Source organism: Natrix helvetica (assembly GCF_964273705.1).
Source record: "Natrix helvetica genome assembly, chromosome: 7".
Taxonomy (NCBI): Eukaryota; Metazoa; Chordata; class Lepidosauria; order Squamata; family Natricidae; genus Natrix; species Natrix helvetica.
The window spans coordinates 3,692,656-3,714,869 of record NC_138558.1 but is presented as its reverse complement, the minus strand read 5'-3'; the positions used below and the strand labels follow the sequence as shown (position 1 = coordinate 3,714,869).

General features: G+C 46.3%; 1 protein-coding gene across 2 annotated transcripts in view; it reads left to right on the top strand.

The window, feature by feature from the left end:
- Positions 1-22,214, top strand: part of ATRN (attractin) — a 186,040-nt gene that overhangs the window by 95,851 nt on the left and 67,975 nt on the right. The window contains exons 21-25 of one of the 2 annotated variants that reach the window (XM_081960347.1): positions 1,669-1,721; positions 6,254-6,348; positions 9,138-9,216; positions 11,199-11,356; positions 13,803-15,430. In XM_081960347.1, coding sequence (XP_081816473.1) covers positions 1,669-1,721; positions 6,254-6,348; positions 9,138-9,216; positions 11,199-11,356; positions 13,803-13,832 — 415 coding nt within the window. In that variant the 3' untranslated portion in view covers positions 13,833-15,430. Of the gene's footprint in view, positions 1-1,668; positions 1,722-6,253; positions 6,349-9,137; positions 9,217-11,198; positions 11,357-13,802; positions 15,431-22,214 lie in introns of those variants that run through there. The other variant, XM_081960346.1, reaches the window with a different exon arrangement.

Sequence of the window (22,214 nt, the reverse complement as noted above, 5' to 3'; positions counted from 1 at the left end):
GGGTGTTTATCTAGTTTGGGTAATGAATTGTCTGCAAGAAAACCCCCAAGTGGTGAGATCCAAACACCCAAAACGCCTCCAGGATAAATATACGACACCTCACCCATTTTCCTCCCCACTTTTCAAACAAAGAAAGCAGGCCAGGCCCAGAGCATTGGGCATGCCTAGCTTAATAATAATAATAATTGAAAAGAGGACTAGGAGTGACACGATAGCCGTCTTCCAATATTTGAAGGGCTGTCGCAGAGGGTTATTTAATCTGCTTTATAGCTTCATCTACACTTAGAAGAAATTGCATTTTTTTTCATATCCATAGGATAGCTCCTAAAATTCAGGGGAACAGGCTGGATGTGCTGTGACTGTCAAGATACAGCAGTCGTTTTGTGCACCATAAACTACTGCTAAGGGAACTAGTTATGGTTGGCCTAATGAAGAGAAGGACTAGGGGAGACATGATAGCATCTTCCAATGTCTCAGGGGCTGCCACAAAGAAGAGGGAGTCAAGCTATTCTCCAAAGCACCTGAGGGCAGAACAAGAAGCAATGGGTGGAAACTAATCAATGAGAGAAGCAGCTTAGAACTGAGGAGAAACTTCCTAACAGAGAGAACAATTAACCAGTGGAACAGCTGGCCACCAGAAGTTATAAATGCTTTTATCACTGGAGGTTTTCAATAAGAGATCGGACAACCATTTGAAATGTTTAGGGTTAGGGGTTTAGCTACTTGTCTAAAGTTTTATAGGGTCTCCTTCTTGAGCAGGGGGTTGGTCTAGAAGACCTCCAAGGTCCCTTCCAAACTTTGTTATTCTGCACCAGGACAGCCCCCGGTGGTTATGGAGGCCTTGCTTTAAAAAAAAAAAAAAAGGATTGCGCAATCTCCGTGTCGCATGCTAAAGTCAGCCTGCGAAGTTATTTGCACGTTGTATGACTTTCATGGTGAAATTCTGCATCTCCCTTCACCGTAAAATAATTGACAGGAAACTCCCAGAAGGATCATCGGGTTGGCCCAGCTGTTATCGGCCCAGAATGATTCTGCTGCAGCTGAACGATCAGTCCGTCTGCTTCTCATACAACACAGTATCGTAGGACTGGAAGGGACCTTGGAGGTCATCTACTCCAACCCCCCTCCCCATTGCTCAAGGCAGGAGACCGTATGCCAGGGGTATCCAAACTTGGGAACTTTAAGACTTGTGGACTTCAACTCCCAGAATTCCCCAGCCAGCCACGCTGGCTGGGGAATTCTGGAAGTTGAAGTCCACAAGTCTTAAAGTTCCCAAGTTTGGACACCCCTGCCGTATGCCATCGTTGGTTCAGGCTATTGTTGAAAACCTCCCCAGCACCCATCGCTCTTCCCTTTCCTGTTCCCTTTTGTTGTGACCTGTCAGATTCACTTAACAACCACACGATTCACTGCGGTGATCCGCTTTACAACTGTGGCAAGAAAGCGGGGCGAAACTCACTTAACGGCTGCCTTGCTTAGCCGTGGAAATGTTGGGTTGTAAGCCGAGGAGGAGATCACTCTGACTTTTATCCACTTTCTCAAAAAAAACCCTACTATTCCGACTCCAGATTGTTCCTGGGAGTTACAAATCAAGTAGAGAAATAAAAGTTTCGTGTACAGGAAAGAATTACGACCGGAGGCCAATTCTTTTCATGTTTTTTCCTCCAGGTGCGAAGTGGAGAATCGATACCAGGGCAACCCCCTCAAAGGAACCTGCTATTGTGAGTGGAAATTGCATTTCTTTGGCCTGTTCGGGATTTATGGATCAAGTGATCTAGCAGTAGAGCAGGGAAGAGGCAGGAAGAGACAGGCTTTGTTGCCCTGTTGAGTTTTCTCTCTCTCGCAAGCTTTTTGTCAAGGTGGCTGAGCTGAGGTCTCTGCTCGTTCCTTTTATCCTCCTTCCTTTCGCCACCTACTTTCCAGTAAAAGTAAGGGATTATTGTCCTGGGTTTGTAGGCTCTTTATTGTTTTGTAAAAAAACAGTCGTCGTGAGGGAGTGGGCAGCCATATAAATTTAGATAGCTAGAGAGATAGGTGAGACAATTAGATTCAATAGATAGAAGATAGAGAGGGAGAGGGAGAGGGAGGGAGGGAGAGGTAGATAGATGAGAATTAGATTTGATAGATGGATGGATGAATAGATAGATAGATAGATAGATAGATGATGAGAATTAGATTTGATTGATAGATGGATGGATTGATTTGATAGAAGATAGATGGATGGATGGATGGATGGATGGATGGATGGATGGATGGATGGATGGGTGGATGGATGGATAGATGGATGAGAATTAGATCTGATGAATGGATGGGTGGATGGATTTGAAAGAAGATAGATAGATAGATAGATAGATAGATAGATAGATAGATAGATAGATAGATGATGATGGATGGACGGACAATTAGATTTGATGGATGGATGGATAGATAGATCGGTGGGTGGGTGGATGGATGGATGCATTTGATAGATAGATAGATATGAGAGTGAGAGAGAGAGTTTTAGAGGGATGGATGGGTGGGTGGATGGATATTTAGATAGCTATTTAGAAGGATGTCTACACATACCATGTGTAGGAATGCCTGAGATGTGGCAGAGCATTTCATGCCCGTAGAGGCCTTACCAGCCACCTGTGGACACATCGTGGAGAGTCCACAATCTGATAGATGTGAAGGTCCTCTTCGAACACAATGGACGAACATCATCATTAGATAGGTGTTTAGATAGATAGATAGCTATCTAGATAGATATTTAGATGGATGGATGGATGGATAGATATTTAAATAGACAGGCAGACAGACAGACAGACAGATATTTAGGTAGATATTTAGATGGGTGGACGGACGGACAGACAGACAGATAGATAGATGCAAGGGACACAGTGGCTCAGGGGCTAAGACACTGAGCTTGTCAATCAGAAAGGTCGGCAGTTCGGCGCTTTGAATCCCTAGTGCCACATAACAGAGGGAGTTCCCATTACTTCTCCCAGCTTGTAAATGTAAAAATGCAAGTAGAAAAATAGGAACCACCTTTGGTGGGAAGGGAACAGTGTTCCGTGCGCCTTTGGTGTTGAGTCATGCCGGCCACATGACCACGGAGACGTCTTCGGACAGTGCTGGCTCTTCAGCTTTGAAGTGCAGATGAGCACTGCCCCCTAGAGTCAGGAACGGGTAGCACAGATGTGCGAGGGGAACCTTGACCTTTACCTTTTAAAGTTATTTTGTGTGTGTGTGTGATTTTTGCCCTAGGAAGGCCCAGACAAGGATGTAAGTTGTCGTCAGGCACATTCTAGATTGCTTGTTTCTTCTACTGTGCCAACTTGAAGATGTGTGGACTTCAACTCCCACAATTCCCCAGCCTGCTGGCTGGGGAATTCTGGGAGTTGAAGTCCACACATCTTCAAATTGCCACAGTTGAAGAAACATCAGTCTAGAGACCTAAACCTTTCACTGTGGAAAAAAGTCTCCCTCATGCAAAGCTGTTCAGCTGCTCTCCATCTTAAGTAACAGGATCTCCTCTGATGATCTTCTTCATCAACTACAAGCCCTCCTCGACTTAACAAACATTCGTTTAGTGACCGAAGTTAGAACAGCACTGGGGGGGAAAAAGCGTCGTATGACCATTTTTCACACTGCAACATCCCCGTGGTCACGTGATCGAAACTCAGGCGCTTGGCAACACGACTCGTATTTATTACGGTCGTGGGATCCCCTTTTGCGACCTTCTGAAAAGGAAAGTTAACTGGGAAAGATAGATTCACTTAGCAACTAGGTTTCTAATATACGACAGACAGTGGTTTCACTTAACCACTGGGGCAAGGAAGGTAGTAAAATGGGTGAAATTGACTGAACTGTCTCGCTTAACAATGGAAATTTTGGGCTCAAATGTGGTCATACGTCGAGGACTACCTGTAGCTCTGAAAACGGGACAAATCTGGCAGGATTCCTTCTGCCAAGGTGGTTTAGGCCTCGGTCATCAGCACACAACGCCTGCAAACCCAGTTTAGAGTGTCAGGGTTCCAAACAGCATCCAAAAGTAAATCGGAGTCCGAGGCAAAGAATTCCTCAAAGTTCCAATTGATGAAGAGAGCCATGTTGGCACATCTGGGAAAACCCGAATCTGAAAGCTTCTTGGTTTTCCCCACCCAGTTGAAAGTTCAAGATCTTTCCCCCACACCCACAAGTCCATCACGTGGTCCAAATTTCCACTGCCATGCTGGCAGTTTCCACCCATCCAATTCCGGTCAGGTGCAGAGGCAAAGGATGACCTTGAGTTTCTACGAAGAATTTCGTTATGGCTACATATCACCCAACTCTATATAATCCCCCCTCCCATTTTCCCACAGTAGAAAATGCATAATAGAATAATAGAAAGTGTGGCAGTCCTAAAGTCCCAAAAGGAAACGATGGCTTTCAGGCCTTACCCTGAATTCCCAAACTATAGGCAAATATAACACAGATGGAACGTTTTTTTTTTTTAAATTAGAAGGCTTTTAAAAGTAAAACAGAGCAACCCATTCTCCCTTAACGGTGATATTCAGCGTTTCGTTTGCTTGGCCATCCTTTCGTTCCCCCCTTTTTAATCTCAGCCGTGCGCACCAAACCCAATTTCCCGCGATCAAACGACACATTAAAAACCAATTAGAGGCTCAAATGGAAAAAGAACGCCAGATATAAACAGAATTAAAAGAAATAATAAAAAAAGACTCGCCGGAAAAATTAAATGCCTGCGAAAACAAACTGGCCTTAAGGAGAAGGTGGAAATCCCAGAAATCCAGAGGGCGTCCGGTCCTTATGGGGACGAGCGCAACCCCCCCCCCCCCCCCGGGCCATCCTCCATCCTTAATCGGCATTCTCTCCGTGTCTCGGATAGCGTCAGCCTGTGAAAAGAGATTAAACACGGTTGTTTTCTTCTACAAAACAGAAAACAGGGGGGACTCCTCGACTTACGACCGCAATCGAGCCCGGCATTTAGGTTGCTAAGGGGAACATTTGTTAAGTGAGTTTGGCCCCATTTGACAAGCTTTTTTTGCTTAAGTGAATCGTTGTATTTGTTAGCTTAGTAACCCGGATTTTAACTGACTTCCCCCTTGACTTGTAAGACGGATGCAAAAGATCACATCACCCCGGGGCACTGCGACCGTCATAAATAGGAGTCAGTTGCCAAGCCTCTGGATTTTGATCCCGTGACCGCGGAGATGCTGCAACGGTCCTAAGTGTGAAAAATAGTCTTAAGTCGCTTTTTTCAGTACGGTTGTAACTTCGAATGGTCACTAAATGAACTGTTAAGTCAAGACTATCTGTACCCCCTCTTAGTGCTTTCCAGCCCTCTCTCAGGGGTTCACAGAGTCAGCCTGTCGCCCCCAACAACCTGGGTCCTCATTTTAACGACCTCAGAAGGACGGAAGGCTGAGTCAACCTTGAGCGGGTCAGGATCGAACTGCTGGCAGTGGGCAGAGTTATCCCGCAATACTGCATTCTAACTGCTGTTCAACCAGGCCTCATTAGCGAGTAGATTTAATTTTTCTTTTCTTTATTTACTTATTAAATGTTAATGCCACCACCTAGCTCTCCTACACCATGACTCTGAGCGGATAAAACCATTAAAAAGGGTTATTAAAAGATTAAAACAGCACACAATTAGAATGTCTTAGCTCAGCCTTTGATAAGATTTTAATGTTGGTTCCTTTTAATCTTTAAATCTTTATTATTGTTGACCTGTTTCTATCATTTGTAAGCTGCCCAGAGTGACCTTGTAGTGGAGATGGGCGGTGTGGAAATATAATTGAATGAACGATGCCTTCTGCTTGCTCTGGCCTTGTGTAGGTAGTCCTTGACTTACAGCCATTTCATTTAGTGACCGTTCAATGTTACACCGGCGCTGAAAAACAAAACGGACTTAACGCCCGTTTTTCACACAACGGTTGTGGTGTGTGTCCCCCCTCCCCCGTGGTGACGTGATCAAAATGCAGGCACATGGCAACGGACTCATATTTACGACGGTCGCAGGGCTCACGTGAATCCTCTTTTTGCGACCTTCTGACAAGCGGAGTCAACGAGGAAGCCCGATTGCCTTAACGACCGTGTTATTCAGTGCAGAGATTCCCTTAACAGTCGGGGAAAAGAAAGATCGTCAGATGGGGGCAACACTCCCTTAACGACGGAAATGTGGGGCTCGGTTTGCTGTCGTAAGTCAGGGGCACCTGTTCCAAGGTATCTCCTAACTCTCTCTCTCTCTCGTTATGCTTCCTTGTAGACACCCTTCTCATCGACTATCAGTTCACCTTCAGTCTCTCCCAAGAAGATGATCGCTACTACACCGCAATCAATTTTGTGGCCACACCCGAAGAGGTTGGTGAAATCTGTCAACGGGACATTGGGCGGGGGATCGGGTTGTTCCTTTAACAGCAGGGGTGTCCAAACTTGGGAACTTTAAGACTTGTGGACTTCAACTCCCAGAATTCCCCAGCCAGCTGGCTGGGGAATTCTGGGAGTTGAAGTCCACAAGTCTTAAAGTTCCCAAGTTTGGACACCCCTGCTTTAACAGTCTCGGCGGCCCTAAAGTCAGTGTATTGTGTAGAAATATTAGACAACGAATTGTGAAAGTCTGTTGGGTTTCTGATGCTACATATTCATCTAGGTCAGGGGTATCAAACCCAAGTCCCATCGGCCAGATCCACAGGATGCTTAGATCTGGAAATAGTGAGAGTGTCCGGGATCCAAATAGCATCCAAGTAAATCAGAATCCAAGGCAAAATATTGCTCAAAGTTCCAATTGATGAAGAGAGCCATGTTCGCACATCTGGGAAAACCCAAATCTGAAAGCTTCCCAGTTTTCCCCACCCGGTTGAAAGTTTAAGGTCTTGCCCCCACACCCACAAGTCCATCCCACAATCCAATCTCCCACCGCCATGCTGGCAGTTCCACCCATCCAGTTCCGGTCGGGTGCGGAGACAAAGGATGACCTTGAGTTTCTAAGAAGAATGTTGTTATGGCTACATATCACCCAACTCCGTATATTCCCCCCTCCCATTTCCCCACCATAGAAAATGAATACTAGAAAGCGTGGCAGGCCCCAAGTCCAAAAATTAAAAGACGGCTTGCAGACCGGATAGAGGGACCAGCCCGCCGTGCCTCTGTTGGAGAAAATGTGGTCCCGAGTTCCGTTTCTGGCTGGCAGAGGGTTGCAGGAGGCCGTCGCAGCCAGAAAAGGAGCTCGGGAGCCCATTTTCTCCGACAGAGCGCTCGGTCCACCACAGGAATCCTCGACATGAATGACATTGAGCAGACCACACCGACACCCGCCCCCCGAGGTCAAACACAACCCTGATGTGGCCCTCAATGAAATCGAGTTTGACACCCCTGATCTAGGTAGGGCTTTGCAGAGTGATGGAAGTTGATCCCTATGAATTATAAATTTCAGAAGCCGAAGGTAAGTTTTTAAATCAAAGAGGAGATCAAAAGGGAATAGCCGCTGTGGCAAGTTTTGTAAATTGATCAGCATTCGGATGCTTGGCAACTTGTTTCATATTTATGATGGCTGCAATGTGCCCCTGGTCGCCTGATCTCTTTTTGCGACCTTCTGATAAGCAAAGTCAATGGGGAAGCCAGATTCACTTCAAACAGCCGTGTGACTAACTTAAACGCTGCAGTGATTCGCTTAGGACAGGGGTGTCCAAGTTTGGACACCCCTGGCTTAGGAACTCTGGCAAGAAAGGTCGTAAAAGGGGGCAACACTCACTTAGCCACTTAGCAATATAAATTTGAGCTCAATTGTGGCCGTAAATCGAGGACTATATTTCCAAATCTATATTTCAAAGCCTGGGTCCGAACGCCTTCCACATCGCGAATCTAGATTCTAAAATAAAATAGCTTTACGTGGGTATTTCATGCTTCTCCGACTGCTTGGTTTGACGCGTGTCCGTTTGTCTGCTTTCATTTCTATCCCGTTTTGTCTTCATTCTCGCTTTGCTTAGTGAACTGTCTCCAGACCAATTTCCTTGAGAAATGAAAAATAGCTAATAACCGTATAGCTAATAATTTGCTGTTATTAACCATAACGGCAAATTATTTTTTTTACACAGAGGAGGCAGATCTGAAGCTGGGGCCCACTTTATTCTTATCAGAATGATGCCAACTGTTTTGTATAGATAGGGGCCCTCAAATTACGGCCCGCGGGCTGGATATGGCCCACTGAAGCCATTAATCTGGCCCACATGGGACCGTGATGCGGCCCCGCCCACATCGCCCCACCTACCTGCCGGCCACCATCCACCTTCTGGAGGTAGAGGAGGCCAATAATGGGCCCAGTTTTGGCCTCCCCAGCCTCCACAGAGAGAGGGAGAGGGGAGAGAGGATGAGAGAGATGGAGAGAGAGAGACAGAGGGAGAGGTGGAGAGAGACAGGGAGAGGGAGAGAGACAGAGTGGGAGGAAGAGAGAGAGAGAGAGAGGGAGAGAGATAGGGAGAGGGAGAGAGACAGAGGGCAGAGTGGGAGGAAGAGAGAGATGGAGAGAGAGACAGTGGGAAGTAGAGAGATGGAAAGAGAGAGAGAGACAGAGGGAGAGAGGGAGAGAGATGGGGAGAGGGAGAGAGACAGAGTGGGAGGAAGAGAGAGATGGAGAGAGAGACTGGAAGGAAGAGAGATGGAAAGAGAGAGACGGAGAGGGAGAGAGAGAGACAGAGTGGGAAGAAGAGAGATGGAGAGAGAGACGGAGAGGGAGAGAGGGGGAGAGAGACAGTGGGAGGAAGAGAGATGGAAAGAGAGAGAGACAGAGTGAGAGGAAGAGAGATGGAGAGAGAGAGACGGAGAGGGAGAGAGAGGGGGGGAGAGAGAGACAGAGTGGGAGGAAGAGAGATGGAAAGAGAGAGAGAGACAGAGGGTGACAGAGAGAGAGAGGAAGAGAGAGATGGAGAGGGGGGGAAGAGAGAAACAGAAGTCCCTCCCCTCCACCCTCCCCCAAGTAAGCCACATCCCTTCACATGCCCACCTAGCCAGTCCGCCCCCCCCCCCCCCGGCAGTCTGAGGGGCCGTGAATTCCCCCCCCCCCGTTTAAACATGTGGAGGACCCCCTGGTGCAGAGGTTGCCTGATGCTTAAAGCCCTGAACTCCTCTCTCTCTCTTTCTTTCCTCCAACCCAGCAAAACAGGGACCTGGACATGTTTATCAACGCTTCGAAAAACTTCAACCTGAACATCACTTGGTCGACAAGCTTCGCAGGTGAGGAACGTTTCCCCCGGTGCAGGTAGACCTCGACTCAACAACGCTTCGTTTAGCGACCGTTCAAAGTCACAACGCCACTCCCAAAAGTGACTTGGGTCCGTTTTTCCACACTTGAGACCACCGCAACATCCCCACGGTCACCCGGTCAAAACCACACCTGCAGACCCCGGGAGTCGGAATTTCTGCCCCCCCCCCCTCCGACCCGAACAAAAAGACCCCAAAGGGGGAGACTCTCTGCAGTAACACTAGCGTTCATTCCACGCCTCCGTTCCAGGGGCCGTAGTCTGAGGACCCCGGATTTAGTGCAATATTAAAAAATGCAAATAATTTTTTGGGGGGACCAGCAACATTTTCTCGCAGACCATCAGTTGGTGACCCCTGTTTTAAAGCAAGGAGGGGCGACTTAAGACCTCTTTACGACCTGTGGACTTTATCTCCCTCAGACTTCCTGAGCCAGTTGTGTGCTGTGCACAGCTTGTGAGTTTTAAAAACGCCTGAGTGAATCCAGGAAGAGGGAAGCTGGCTCAGGAATTCTGGGATTTGAAGTCCACGGGTCGTAAAGAGGTCTTAAGTCGCCCCTCCTTGCTTTCAAAAATTAGAGCATGGGCCGCATGTTCAGTCTGATCTAACACCGAATCTTTGGCCACCTGTTCACTTACTTAGAGGAACTGAGAAGGTTTCCTTGGGGTTTTTCTAATCGTGTCCACAAATGTTCGTGCTAAAATTTAAACTCTCAGCTTTCTCCGCGACCTAAAATCCAGCCACCGCCGACTGACAACTCAGCAATTGAGAACATGTTTAAAATGTCAAGGTTTTTTACCGTTCCTGGTTGGGATATTGCTGGAGATCGGTACACAAGGATTGGCTCTTTAGTCCACAGGCTTAACAACCGTTCGTTTAAGGCAGGGGTGTCCAAACTTGGGAACTTTAAGACTTGTGGACTTCAACTCCCAGAATTCCCCAGCCAGCCATGCTGGCTAGGGAATTCTGGGAGTTGAAGTCCACAAGTCCACAAGTCTTAAAGTTCCCAAGTTTAAGGACCATTCCCCTGGTTTAAGGACCATTCAAAGTGACAAGGAACTGAAAAAAAAACCCAACAACTTACGTCCGTTTTCACACTTGCCACCATTGTAGTATCCTTGTGGTCACGTGATGCGACTTCCGGCACTCGGCAACTGACTCGTATTTATGACGGTTGGAGTGTCCCGGGGTCATGCGATCCTTTTTTACCACCTTCTGACAAGCCGAGTCAATAGGGAAGCCGGGTTCACTTAATGACCTAGCTTAACAAGTGCAATGATTCGCTTAACACCTGTGGCAAGAAAAGTTGTACAACGGGGCAAAGCTCAATTTAACAAATGTCTCACTTTAGCAACGTACATTTTGGCCTCCGTTGTGCTCATAAGTCAAGGGCTACTTGTAGATATTGAGGGACGTGGTGACTCAGTGGCTAAGACTGAAATCAGAAAGGCTGGTAGTTTGGTGGTTCGAATCCCTAGCGCCGCATAACGGAGGGAGCTCCCGTCACTTGTCCCAGCTTCTGCCAACCTAGCAGTTCGAAAGCACATCAAAAATGCAAGTAGAAAAATAGGAACCACCTTTGGTGGGAAAGTAACAGCATTCCGTGCGCCTTCGGGCGTTTAGTCATGCCGGCCACATGACCACAGAGACGTCTTCGGACAGCGCTGGTCTTCGGCTTTGAAACGGAGATGAGCACCGCCCCCTAAAGTCAGGAGCGACTGGCACGTATGTGCGAGGGGATAATTTGGCTTTTCTCCAGATAACGGTCCCGATTGCTCACTCAGAAGTCCTCCCAGCAACCTCCAATGGTTGATGAAGTTTAATAGATGTGACCTGGTCAATAGCTGTCAATGGGGTCACTGGGATTGAATGACAGTTTCAATCTATTATCTCCAAAGGTCCTGACATTAGTGTCCTTTCTAATTTCCTTTTTTTTTTTAATTTAAATTTCTCCAAAGCTGGTACACAGGCCGGAGAGGAGATTCCAGTAGTTTCCAAGAATCAAGTCAAGGAATATAAGGACAGCTTCTCCAACGAGAAATTTGATTTCCGCAACAATCCCAACATCACTTTCTTTGTCTACGTCAGCAACTTCACCTGGCCCATAAAAATCCAGGTGAGAAACCCCCGTATGTTTTATTTCATTACTGTCGCCGGCCGATGTTTTAGACCAGATTTGACATTTTTATTCACCTCCCGCGTCCTTTCCAAGGACCTGAGATAAGAAAACGTTTTTTGTGTGGGATGTTGTGAAAGAATGGATGCTGTTTTAAAGGCTGGATGGAAGCTGTTCAGAGTAAAACTGCCTTTCGTGATTCCTTATTGTTGTGGTCAGCCAGATGTTCAGACTGGATTTGGCTTTTTTTTTTATTTTACAAGTTTTCTTGAATTTTTTTTTCTTTTTTCTAACATACATACTTTATGGACAGAGTGATTACCAAGTCATATCTTATACATCACATTTATAATCATAGTTTTATTGTATTCTAATCTTCCCACTTTTATCAGTATTTATCTCTTTTATATAATCCTTTGTCTTTTCCCATCAATTCATTTAGTCTTACATATCATTGCTAAACACCTTTTTTTAAAAAAAATCTTCAAGTATTGCTAATTCGTCTTAATCATTTATCACAACAACTTAGCTATTCCCGCTTCAACAATATTATTCTCTTTACTTAATTCTTTATCATTGCTTATTTTTATACCTAGTTAACATGACTGTACGCCCTGTATTTCTTATTTTTTAAAAGTTCTTCCAGTTGTTTACCCTATTTCTTCTTCCCCAAAAATACCGCACAAATTCCCCTTCTCCAATCATTAACATTTTAAATTCCCAACGTTAGATTACGTTCAAAATTAATAATATTCTGGACTGGATTTGGCATTTTTGTCCGCCTATCAAATCTTTCCGAAGGAGCCTGGGATAGAGGGATGTGGAGGGGTTACAGGTATTGCCGTGAGTTGTACGCTGTGCCGAGCAGAGCAGCCTTTTGCAATTGACTGATGAGGATTTTTGTCAATGCCGATGGTGTTCATGGCTGCCCATTTTATGAAAAGCACCGTCTTTTTCAGACTATAAGACGCATCTCCCCCCCCCCCCCAGAGGGTGAAAATCTGGGTGCGTCTTATACACCGAATGCAGCATTTTTGGCCTCCTGAAAACCTGCCCCTTCACAAAAATGGACGTGCAGAGGGTTTGGGAGGCCTGCAAAGTGCTCCTGGGGGCTGGGGAGGACAAAAACGAGGAAAAGACGGGCCGTTTTTTGTTCATTTTTGCCCCCACCCCCAGCCCCGATGAGCACTTTGGAGGCCTCTCAAACTCTCTGCATGCCCCGTTTTCCACAAAAAATGAGACATTCAGAGGGTTTGGGAGATCTGCAGAGTGCAAAAACTTTTTTAAAAAAAATTTACTCCGAAAAATACGGTAACTCTGGGTGGTGTAAGTCTGTAGAGATTCTCAATCATCCCGGTCCTGGTTGTCCCCCGGATGCCTTTTCAGAAGGCAACTGGACTTTCTGGTTTTTTCTTCGAAGGCGTTTCGCTTCTCATCCCAGAAGCTTCTTCAGCTCTGCCTGGATAGTGAGGAATGGAAGGGTTTATGCTCCTTGCAGACAGCTGGTCCTTTGCATCCTTTTCAGAGGGTGGTTGAGGCCACTGGGAGGTTGGTCTCTGTCCTCAGGGTCCCCTGAGTGGTGCAAATGGTTCCTGTCCTCTGCAATTTTCCCTCTGGAAATCCATTCCTCCTCCCAACACCATGCAAAGGGTCTTCATCCCAAATTGTGTAGCTAAACATCAGGGAGGTGTACATCAGTTAAACAGACATATATTTTTTTAAAAACCATTATTAAATATATATTTTTAAAAAATCACAAGGCTGAGCAAAAATGACAGATGATAACAAAAACCATGGAGCCATCTCAAGATCTCACCCGACTGCCAGGCCTGATAATGCAGCCATTGTTCTGACCGAGGCTTCCCGAGAGTCTGAAGCAAACTCCTTGTCCCGACAAAATCCCCTTTTATTAATTTCCTGTGGGTCAAGCTTTTTCTCAAAGCCCCCGAAGGCCAGAGAAGGAAGAATGGATGGAAACTGACCAAGGAGAGATTCAACCTGGAAATAATGATGAATTTTCTGACAGTGAGAACAATCAACCCATGGAACAGAAGTTGCCTTCAGAAGTTGTGGGAGCTTCATCCCTGGAGGCTTTCAAGAAGAGACTGGACTGCCACCTGTTAGAAATCGTGTAGGGTCTCCTGCTTGAGGGGGGGTTGGACTAGATGACCTACAAGGTCCCTTCCGTCTCTGTCAATCTGTTAGTGTGGTTGTCTAGGAAGTTCCCGGAGCAAATCAACCTAGCGGATCTGAAGGGTCACAGAGTTTTTGTTTTGTTTTACACTTTGTGGCTGATGGAAAAGTTCCACGTTGCGTAGAGCAGTTTGTTGGTGCAGACCTTGGTCTAACGCAGCGCTGGAATAAACGTTTCGGTTTTTTTTCCTTTGTGCATCTGATCTCCACCCCTTTTCCCTTCCTCTGTTGTCCTCTTTGTGTCCAATTCCAGATTGCGTTCAGCTCCCGCCCTCGTCCCTGAGCCAATATCTGTTCCATTTGATGCATAGGAGCTGGCTGGCATACGGCAAGACAAGACAGACTTTAAAAAAAAAGATACACGAAGGATGGACTTCCTTGGGCAGTGGCATTGCCTGGTTCCTCTGGTCAATGTTGGGCAAGGCTCAATGGCTTAGCTTCTCAACTTTAGCCAGCAGAGTAGAATTAAAATGAGAATTAGAAATAGAATGCAGAATAGAATAGAATACAGTATAGTACAGTAGAATAGGAATGGAATAGAATGGAATAGGAATAGGAATGGAATAGAATGCAGAATAGAATAGAATAATAATTAGAATAGAATAAAATGCAGAACAGAATAGAGTAGAATACAATAGAATAGAATAGAATGAAGAATTAGAGTAGAATACAATACAATAATAATTAGAATAGAATAGAATGGGGAATAAAATGGAGAATAAAATGGAGAAGAGAAAAGAAAAGAATAGTGAATAGAGTACAATGACAATCAGCAGGAAAGGCTAAAGCAGTTAATCACCATTGTAAATCAAAAGGGAAAAAAGCTCTTTATTCAAACACAGTCATACAGCATGAGATTTGGGGGGAATATTTTTTTAAAACTTTATTCTGGAGGTTTCTGTTAAAAGTGTTTAGCCGTGTTAAATTTGTGGGTTGTTTTTTTTTCTTAAGCCAAAACAAAATTGCTCTGTTCATCAAAGGAAAGCCATCTCAGATATTTTAAAAAAAAGTTTTTTAGAATGAAAATAATGTGGTGATTTAAGGGAAGATAGAATTGTGTACGGGTAGTGGCTGCCTCGTTTAACGACCATTTGAAGTTACCACAGTACAAAAAAACCAAACAACCAAACCCTTAACCACCAATCCTTTCATTTACAACTTTCACGCTGTCTCTCTGTTTTATTTTTACTTGTTTTTTTTTTACCCAACACCAAGAGAGGGAGAGAATCGCAGTTCAACTGAAGGAAATATTAAGAACTAGCTGGATACCTGTGCTTAGCTACGAAACTATGTGATCGGGCTTGATGCTTAAAGTTTGGAAATTAATGTAGAATGTGTAACTCCTTAGCATCTGAGTGTGTTAATATAAGGCAACTGGCAGTTGGAACAGAGTTCTTTTCAGGTGGGGAGGGGCAGTAGAACATCAAATGCCTTAGCATTGACACATGTTAATGTAAGACTGTTTAAGAAATACTGATGATCTGATGGTCATTTTGACAAATCCTTTCTTAGCGAGCACCTAGAAGCCAAGAGGAACATACGTGTCAAGTTTCAATTGTGTAGGCTTTACGATTCTGGAGATTTTGTGATGATGCGTGAATGGAATTTCGCTTTTATATATAGATAGCAAAAAACTGAACTAAGCACAGTTGCAGTCCTGTGGTTTTCAATTAAAGGGCCCCAGTTGTGGTCGCTAAACGAGGACTACCTGCAATTTGATTCTCCCGTAAAATCTTTGTGCTTGCTCCAGCTGATATATATACCTGCGGCTGATTTTATTACAGCAAACCCAGCTACTTAGAATTGAGGAAATAGCCTGCTTATTATATGAAAAGCTAACAGAATTTTGTGGAATAAAGACATAATCCTTGCTGACTTTTATTTGCATCCAGGCTGCGTGTTTTTGTGCGATTTGGAAGCGGTTGCAACACTGCAACCTTTATGCTTTTGTTGGCCCATGAATGAGGAGGGGTCTCCATGGTTAGGGTTTAATGCAGAGGAACAAATGGCTCCCCCCCCCTTCCTAGATCGCAGACAGCTTTGATATTTTGGTGGGTGGGGGGGAGGGGAGGATGGGACCAGATCTCCCAGCCTCTCCAGACTGATCCCAGAACAACAGAGTTGGAAGGGACCTTGGAGGTCATTTAGTCCAACCCCAGTGCTCAAGCAGGAAACCCTAAACCCGTGATGGCGAATCTATGGCACGCATGCCACAGGTGACACATGGAGCCCTGTTTGCTGACACGCGGCCTGCTGATTTTCAGCCTTCTGGTTGGCCCATTGGGCCCGTTTTTCGCCCTCCCCGGGCTTCAGGAAAGCCTCCGGAGCCTGAGGAGGGTGAAAACTCCCCCCCCCCCCGTGGGAGGGGTTGCGCACGCATGAGTAGGGGGTGGGGTGCATTGCATTGTGGGTCAGGGCACTTGTGCGCGTGCAAAACTTTTGGCACACCTTTAGAAAAAGATTAGCCATCACGGTCCTATCTCATTTCAGACACAACGGTTGTCCGATCTCTTCTTAAAAACTCCCACTGTTGGAGCACCCGTAACTTCTAGTGGCAAGCTGTTCCACTGGTTCATTTTTCCCACTGTTCTTCCTGAGTCCCAGGTTGCTTCCCTCCTTGATGAGTTTCCATCCGTTGCTTCTCGTCCTGCCTTCAGGGGTTTTGGACAATAGCTTGACTCCAGAGGGCGTGGCTTGATGGGCGTGGCAGGGGAAGGATACTGCAAAATCCCCATTCCCTCCCCACTCTAGGGCCAGCCAGTGGTGGCATTTGCCGGTTCTGTGGACTACTCAAAATTTCTGCTACCGGTTCTCCAGAACCTGTCAGAACTGCTGGATTTCAGCCCTGCTTGACTCCCTCTTCTTTGGGGCAAGCCCTGGAGATATTGGAACACTGCTATCATGTCTCCCCTAGTCCTTCTTTCTCTTAAGCTAAACATACCCAGTTCCTGCAACCGTTCTTCATATGTTTTAGTCTCCAGTCCCCTAATCATCTTTGTTGCTCTTCTCTGCACTCTTTCTAGAGTCTCCACATCTTTTCTACATCGTGGCGACCAAAACTGAATGCATTATTCCAAGTGTGGCCTTACCAAAGCATTATAAAGTGGTATTAACAACACTTCACATGTTCACGAGAGACCATAACTCCCCAAAGCACCTAATCCTCCTTGTAATCCCCTTGCAAACAGGCCTGCGTTTTCCAAAGGTAGAAAACGCCTCTCGCAGCTGTGGCTTTCCTCTCTCTCAGACCCAACAGGAATGCAATAATCCTGAAATCATTTTGGGCTGGAGTTGAGCATTTCTGGGTATGAATCTGTTTCCTTCAATGTTTTATTCATCATTCCACAAACAAAAATATCGTTAACAGATGCTCTCCTTTTGGATCTATGTGGGAGGGGCAGGGCAGGAGAGAGCGAAAGCAAAAGCAACGGAAGGATTTTAGGAGCCATTATTTGAATCTTTAAAAAGTGATTATTAGCAGGCTTGGATGCCTGGTTCCTATCAGCATGAGTTTTTAGGGAAATACAGATTAAGCTGCACAGCCCACCACTTTGGTTGTCTTCCTCCCTCCCTCCCTCCCTCCCTCTATCCTCCTTTTCTGTTTTTCCTTCCTTCCTTCCTTCCTTCCTTCCTTCCTTCCTTCCTTCCTTCCTTCCTTCCTTCCTCCCTCCTTCCCTCCCTCCCTGTATCCTTTTTTCCTGCCTGCCTCCCTCCCTCTCTCTTTATCCTTCCTTCCTCTCTCCCTCTTTTTCCTCCCTCCCTTTCTCCCTCTATCCTTTCCTGTTTTTCCTTCCTTCCTTCCTTCCTTCCTTCCTTCCTTCCTTCCTTCCTTCCTCCCTCCCTCCCTCCCTCCCTCCCTGCCTCCTTCTCTCCCTCCTTTCTCCTGCCTGCCTCCCTCTCTTTATCTTCCCTCCCTCTTTTTCTTCCCTCTCTCTATCCTTTTCCTGTTTTTCCTCCCTCCCTCCCTCTATCCTCTATCCTTTTTCCTGCCTGCCTTCCTCCCTCCCTCTTTTTCCTCCCTCCCTCTTTTTCTTTCTTTCCTTCCTCCCTCTTTTTCCTTCCTTCTTTCCTCCTTCCCTCCCTTCTTCTATCCTTCTTTCCTGCCTGCCTGACTCCCTCTCTCTTTATCCTCCCTCCCTCCTTCCTTTTCCTCCCTCTCTCTTTGTCCTTCCTTCCTTCCTTCCTTCCTTCCTTCCTTCCTTCCTGCCTGCCTGCCTGCCTGCCTGCCTGCCTGCCTGCCTGCCTGCCTGCCTGCCTGCCTGCCTGCCTGCCTCCCTCCTTCCCTCCCTCCCTGTATCCTTCTTTCCTGCCTGCCTGCCACCCTCTCTCTTTCTCCTTCCTCCCTCCCTCTTTTTCCTCCCTTCTCTTGCCTTGAAAGAGGCGGTGGTGAGGCCCTTACTCAAGAGGCCTTCGCTTGACCCAATGGAGCTAGCTAATTAGCGTCCAGTCTCCAACCTTCCCTTCCTGGCGAAGGTTGTTGAGAATGTGGTGGCGCAGCAATTTCCACGTCACCTCGATGAATCCGTATATCTAGACCCACGCCAGTCCGGCTTCCGACCCGGGCACAGCACAGAGACAGCCTTGGTCGCGTTGGTTGATGATCTCTGGAGGGCCAGAGATAGAGGTTGTTCCTCTATCCTGGTCCTATTAGACCTCTCAGCGGCTTTTGATACCATCGACCATGGTATCCTATTGTGCTGGCTGGAGGGGATGGGAGTCGGAGGCACAGTTTTACGGTGGTTCGGCTCTTACCTCTCCCACCGGATGCAATATGTGTTGACAGGGGGGCAGAGATCGACCCTGAGGCCACTCTCTTGTGGGGTGCCACAGGGGTCGGTCCTCTCGCCCCTTCTGTTCAACGCATATGTGAAGCCGCTGGGCGACATCATCCGTGGTTTGGGGGTTGAATATCATCTGTACACTGATGATACTCAGCTGTACATCTCAACCCCAAGCCACCCCAACGAGGCTGTCGAAGTGATGTCCCGGTGTTTGAAGCCGTTGGGGTCTGGATGGGGGACAACAGACTCAAACTCAACCCCTCCAAGACTGAGTGGCTGTGGCTACCGGCACCTCGGTTCAGCCAGCTGATTCCATCGCTGGCCATAGGGGGCGAACAATTGCCCCCTGTGGAACGGGCGCGCAATTTGGGCGTCCTCCTAGATGCCCGGCTGTCAATGGATGACCATGTGGCAGCCGTGGCAAGGGGGGCGTTCCACCAGGTTCGCCTGGTGCGCCAATTGCGCCCCCTACTGGACCGGGATGCCCTACGCACAGTCACTCATGCGCTGGTGACGTCTCGCCTAGACTACTGTAATGCTCTCTACATGGGGCTTCCCTTGGGACGCGCCCGGAGACTGCAGCTAGTCCAGAACGCGGCCGCGCGGGTAGTCATGGGGAGTACCAGATACTCCCACGTAACACCACTCCTGTGCGAGCTGCACTGGCTGCCTGTGGTTTTTCGGGTGCGTTTCAAGGTTCTGATCACCATCTTTAAAGCGCTCCATGGCACAGGACCTAGTTACTTGCGGGATCGCATCCTCCCACATACATCCCTGCGGCCAATTCGCTCTCACAGGGAGGGGCTTCTCCAGGTGCCGTCCACTAGGCAATGCCAGCGGGCGGCGCCAAGGAGTAGGGCCTTCTCTGTGATGGGCCCAACCCTCTGGAATGACCTCCCCCCCCCGATATTAGAACCACCACGGACCTCTGCTCCTTCCAACAAAAATTGAAGACTCACCTGTTCCGATTAGCTGGCCTGGCATAATTATAACTGTTACATTATATTATTGTATTTTTATCTGCATTTGACTGTACACCGCCCCGAGTCCCTTTTTGGGAGAGGGGGCGGTTTAGAAATCCAAGAAATAAATAAATAAAATAAATAAAACAACTGTTACCTCCTGGAAATATACTTTAACTGGTATTTTAAGGGTATTGTTTTAAATTTAATTGATTTTAGGGGTTTTAAAGCCATATTTATATTCTCGCTGTACAGTTCTTTTAATCCTTTTAACCTCCTCCATATTTATATTTATATTTATTCACTTATGTATTTGCTGTGTGGACTGTACACCGCCCCGAGTCCCTTTTGGGAGAGGGGGCAGTCTAGAAGTGCGAAGAAATAAATAATAATAATAATAATAATTCTCTAACACCTTCTCTAAAATTGTATTGAATAAAGGTGATCCATAAGTTTTTTTAAAAATCAAAATGTATAGAAATCTGCAGCAACATAATAAAACTCATCGGCAAATTAAAGTTAATCAAAAACTTAACGAGCTTCTTGGGGGCAAACAGAAAGGCAGTAAAATGGGCGTGCAGGTTCTGTAAAATTCTTCTTCCTCTGCTGTAGACCCAATCTTGGTTATTTAAGGCCAGTCCGGAAACTGGCACTGGTGCCCCGCCTTGCCTCTGATTCCAGTGCCCAGCCTCCATCGGCCTCCTGTTCCTTTTGCCTTTCGGTTATGATTTTATGACGGCTTAAAATCATGGGAAAGGGACAAATTAATGGGAAGGATTATTGCAGAAATTTAAAAAAAAAGGTATTGTAGGTGACCCAAGTTTTTGATTTCATCTTTTTCCTGTTGCTTTTTTTTTTTCTTCCCCTGGCCCCCCTTTTCTTGCTTCCCCCCCTTTTTTTTTAGGAAGTTTGCAGCTTCTAAATACCCTTTTTGTGCTCCTAATATTTGTGCCTCGGCCAGTGCCAAAGTCTTCCCTCCTCCTCTGAAACTTTGCTCCACCTCTCTTTAAAACCACTTTTAAAAGGGCATCGGGGTTGATGCGTCTCCTTCCTTCGTTTGGAAAATTTAGACAGCCGAATGTAGATCTTATTGTTTTTTTTTTAAAAAAAAATAGAAATATGGGGTCAGTTTGCCGGTTTGGCCCCATTGAAGTTCCACCCACGGCTTGTAAAAACCCCATCATGAAATCTCCTTAAGTCGTCTTTTCTCAAGGACTGTAGGTAAGTTCTCATTCACTTCTTAGCAGCCTTCTGGTCCTCCTGGATATATTTAAATCAGGCACTTCGAAGGTGCCTGATTTAAAGAGGAATCAAACTTGTTGGGGTGATTAAGTCCAGTCTGTGTCTTTTCATTCTGGAACCCGGTACTAGAAAACAGCGAAAGCACCCTCTGAATCCTGCCCAGCCAAGCTAAGAGGTGCTGAAAGTTGGAAGAATTTGACATTTTGAAAGCAGTTGTGACTGCGTTTGATGCTACAAGTACTTGGAAGTTTTTCTTGAGGTTGTTAGAGAGGTCAGTCTTCGTTTCTTAGGCCGTGTTCAGTTCGAGTCCCCCACTGGGCGAAGAGGAGAAGGAAAGGGAGAGAATATGTTCGGGATTTAGCAGTTGAATGTTATACGAGTAAAGCGCTTGACTTACGACCGTTCATTTAGCGAGGGTTCCAAATTGCAACGGCATAAAAAAAAAGCAACTTAAGGCCTTTTTTCACACTTGCGACCTGCAAACCTCCCTCCCTTCTAGCACTGATGATGTTCCCTAGTTGGGTAATGGAATGTCTGCAAGAAAACAACCAAGCTTAGAGAGCACCAAGGACCCCACAGTCTTTTTCCTCCTCCTCCTCCTCCTCCTCCTCCTCCTCCTCCTCCTCCTCCTCCTCCTCCTCCTCCTCCTCCTCCTCCTCCTCCTCTTTGCAAGCCCCCTTCTAGCACTGATGCTGTTCCCTAGCTGGGCCATGAAACGTCTGCAAGAAAACAAACAAGCTCAGAGAGCACCAAGGACCCCACAGTCCTCCTCCTCCACAAACCTCACTCCCTTCTAGCACTGATGAGGTTAGCTAGTTGGGTCATGAAACGTCTGCAAGAAAACAAACAAGCTCAGAGAGTACCAAGGATCCCACAGTCTTCCTCCTCCTCCTCCTCCTCCTCCTCCTCCTCCTGCTCTTCTCCCATTTCTCCCTTTTAAAAGAATGCAAGGAAGACATAAAATCAATTGAGAAGCCAGCCACCACGGCTGCAGAAATTTTTTTAGAAATTGATTATTATTTTTGTGTGTGTGCAAACTCCGATGAGCCGTCGGAGGTGCCTCTTGGTTAATGTCAGAGATACAGGATGCCTTTAAAGAGACGAGATCTGCATTTCAGACTCTGTTATGATTTGGCCTGGGTGACTTAAATTCAAGCCACAATCAATCGGGAAGCGGAGCTGCGAAGTGACGGCGGGATTCAGCCTGTCAAATACCTTTTGCCTGGCCATGCGCTTACCTGAGGGACGTCGTTTTGCGCCCAGAACCTTGCTTCCTTCAGGAAGCTTTTGAATGATGCAATTAGCCTGCTCAACAACAAGTTATTAAAAAACGTAATCAGTAAACAGGATGTGCTTTTTATTTGACTAGCTTCCTTTGTCTGGCAGGTAATAGCTCCGTAATTATTTTCTTCAGATGTTATTTTGAGGAGGGGGAAAAATAAATCTTTTGTATTGCCCCGTCTTTCATATTGCTAAAATTATAGACTGAGGTAGAAATAGCACAGGTAATGATTTACTTGTTTAGCATAAAAGTATAGCCTGCCCACTTTAAACAAACTCGGGGAGGGTCTCACGTAGAAGCAAAACTAAATATTGCTTTTTTTTTTAAAAAAAAAAGGCACAGCCCGACAGCCAATTAAAGGCACAATACGGTCCTCGACTTATTACCACAATGGAGAC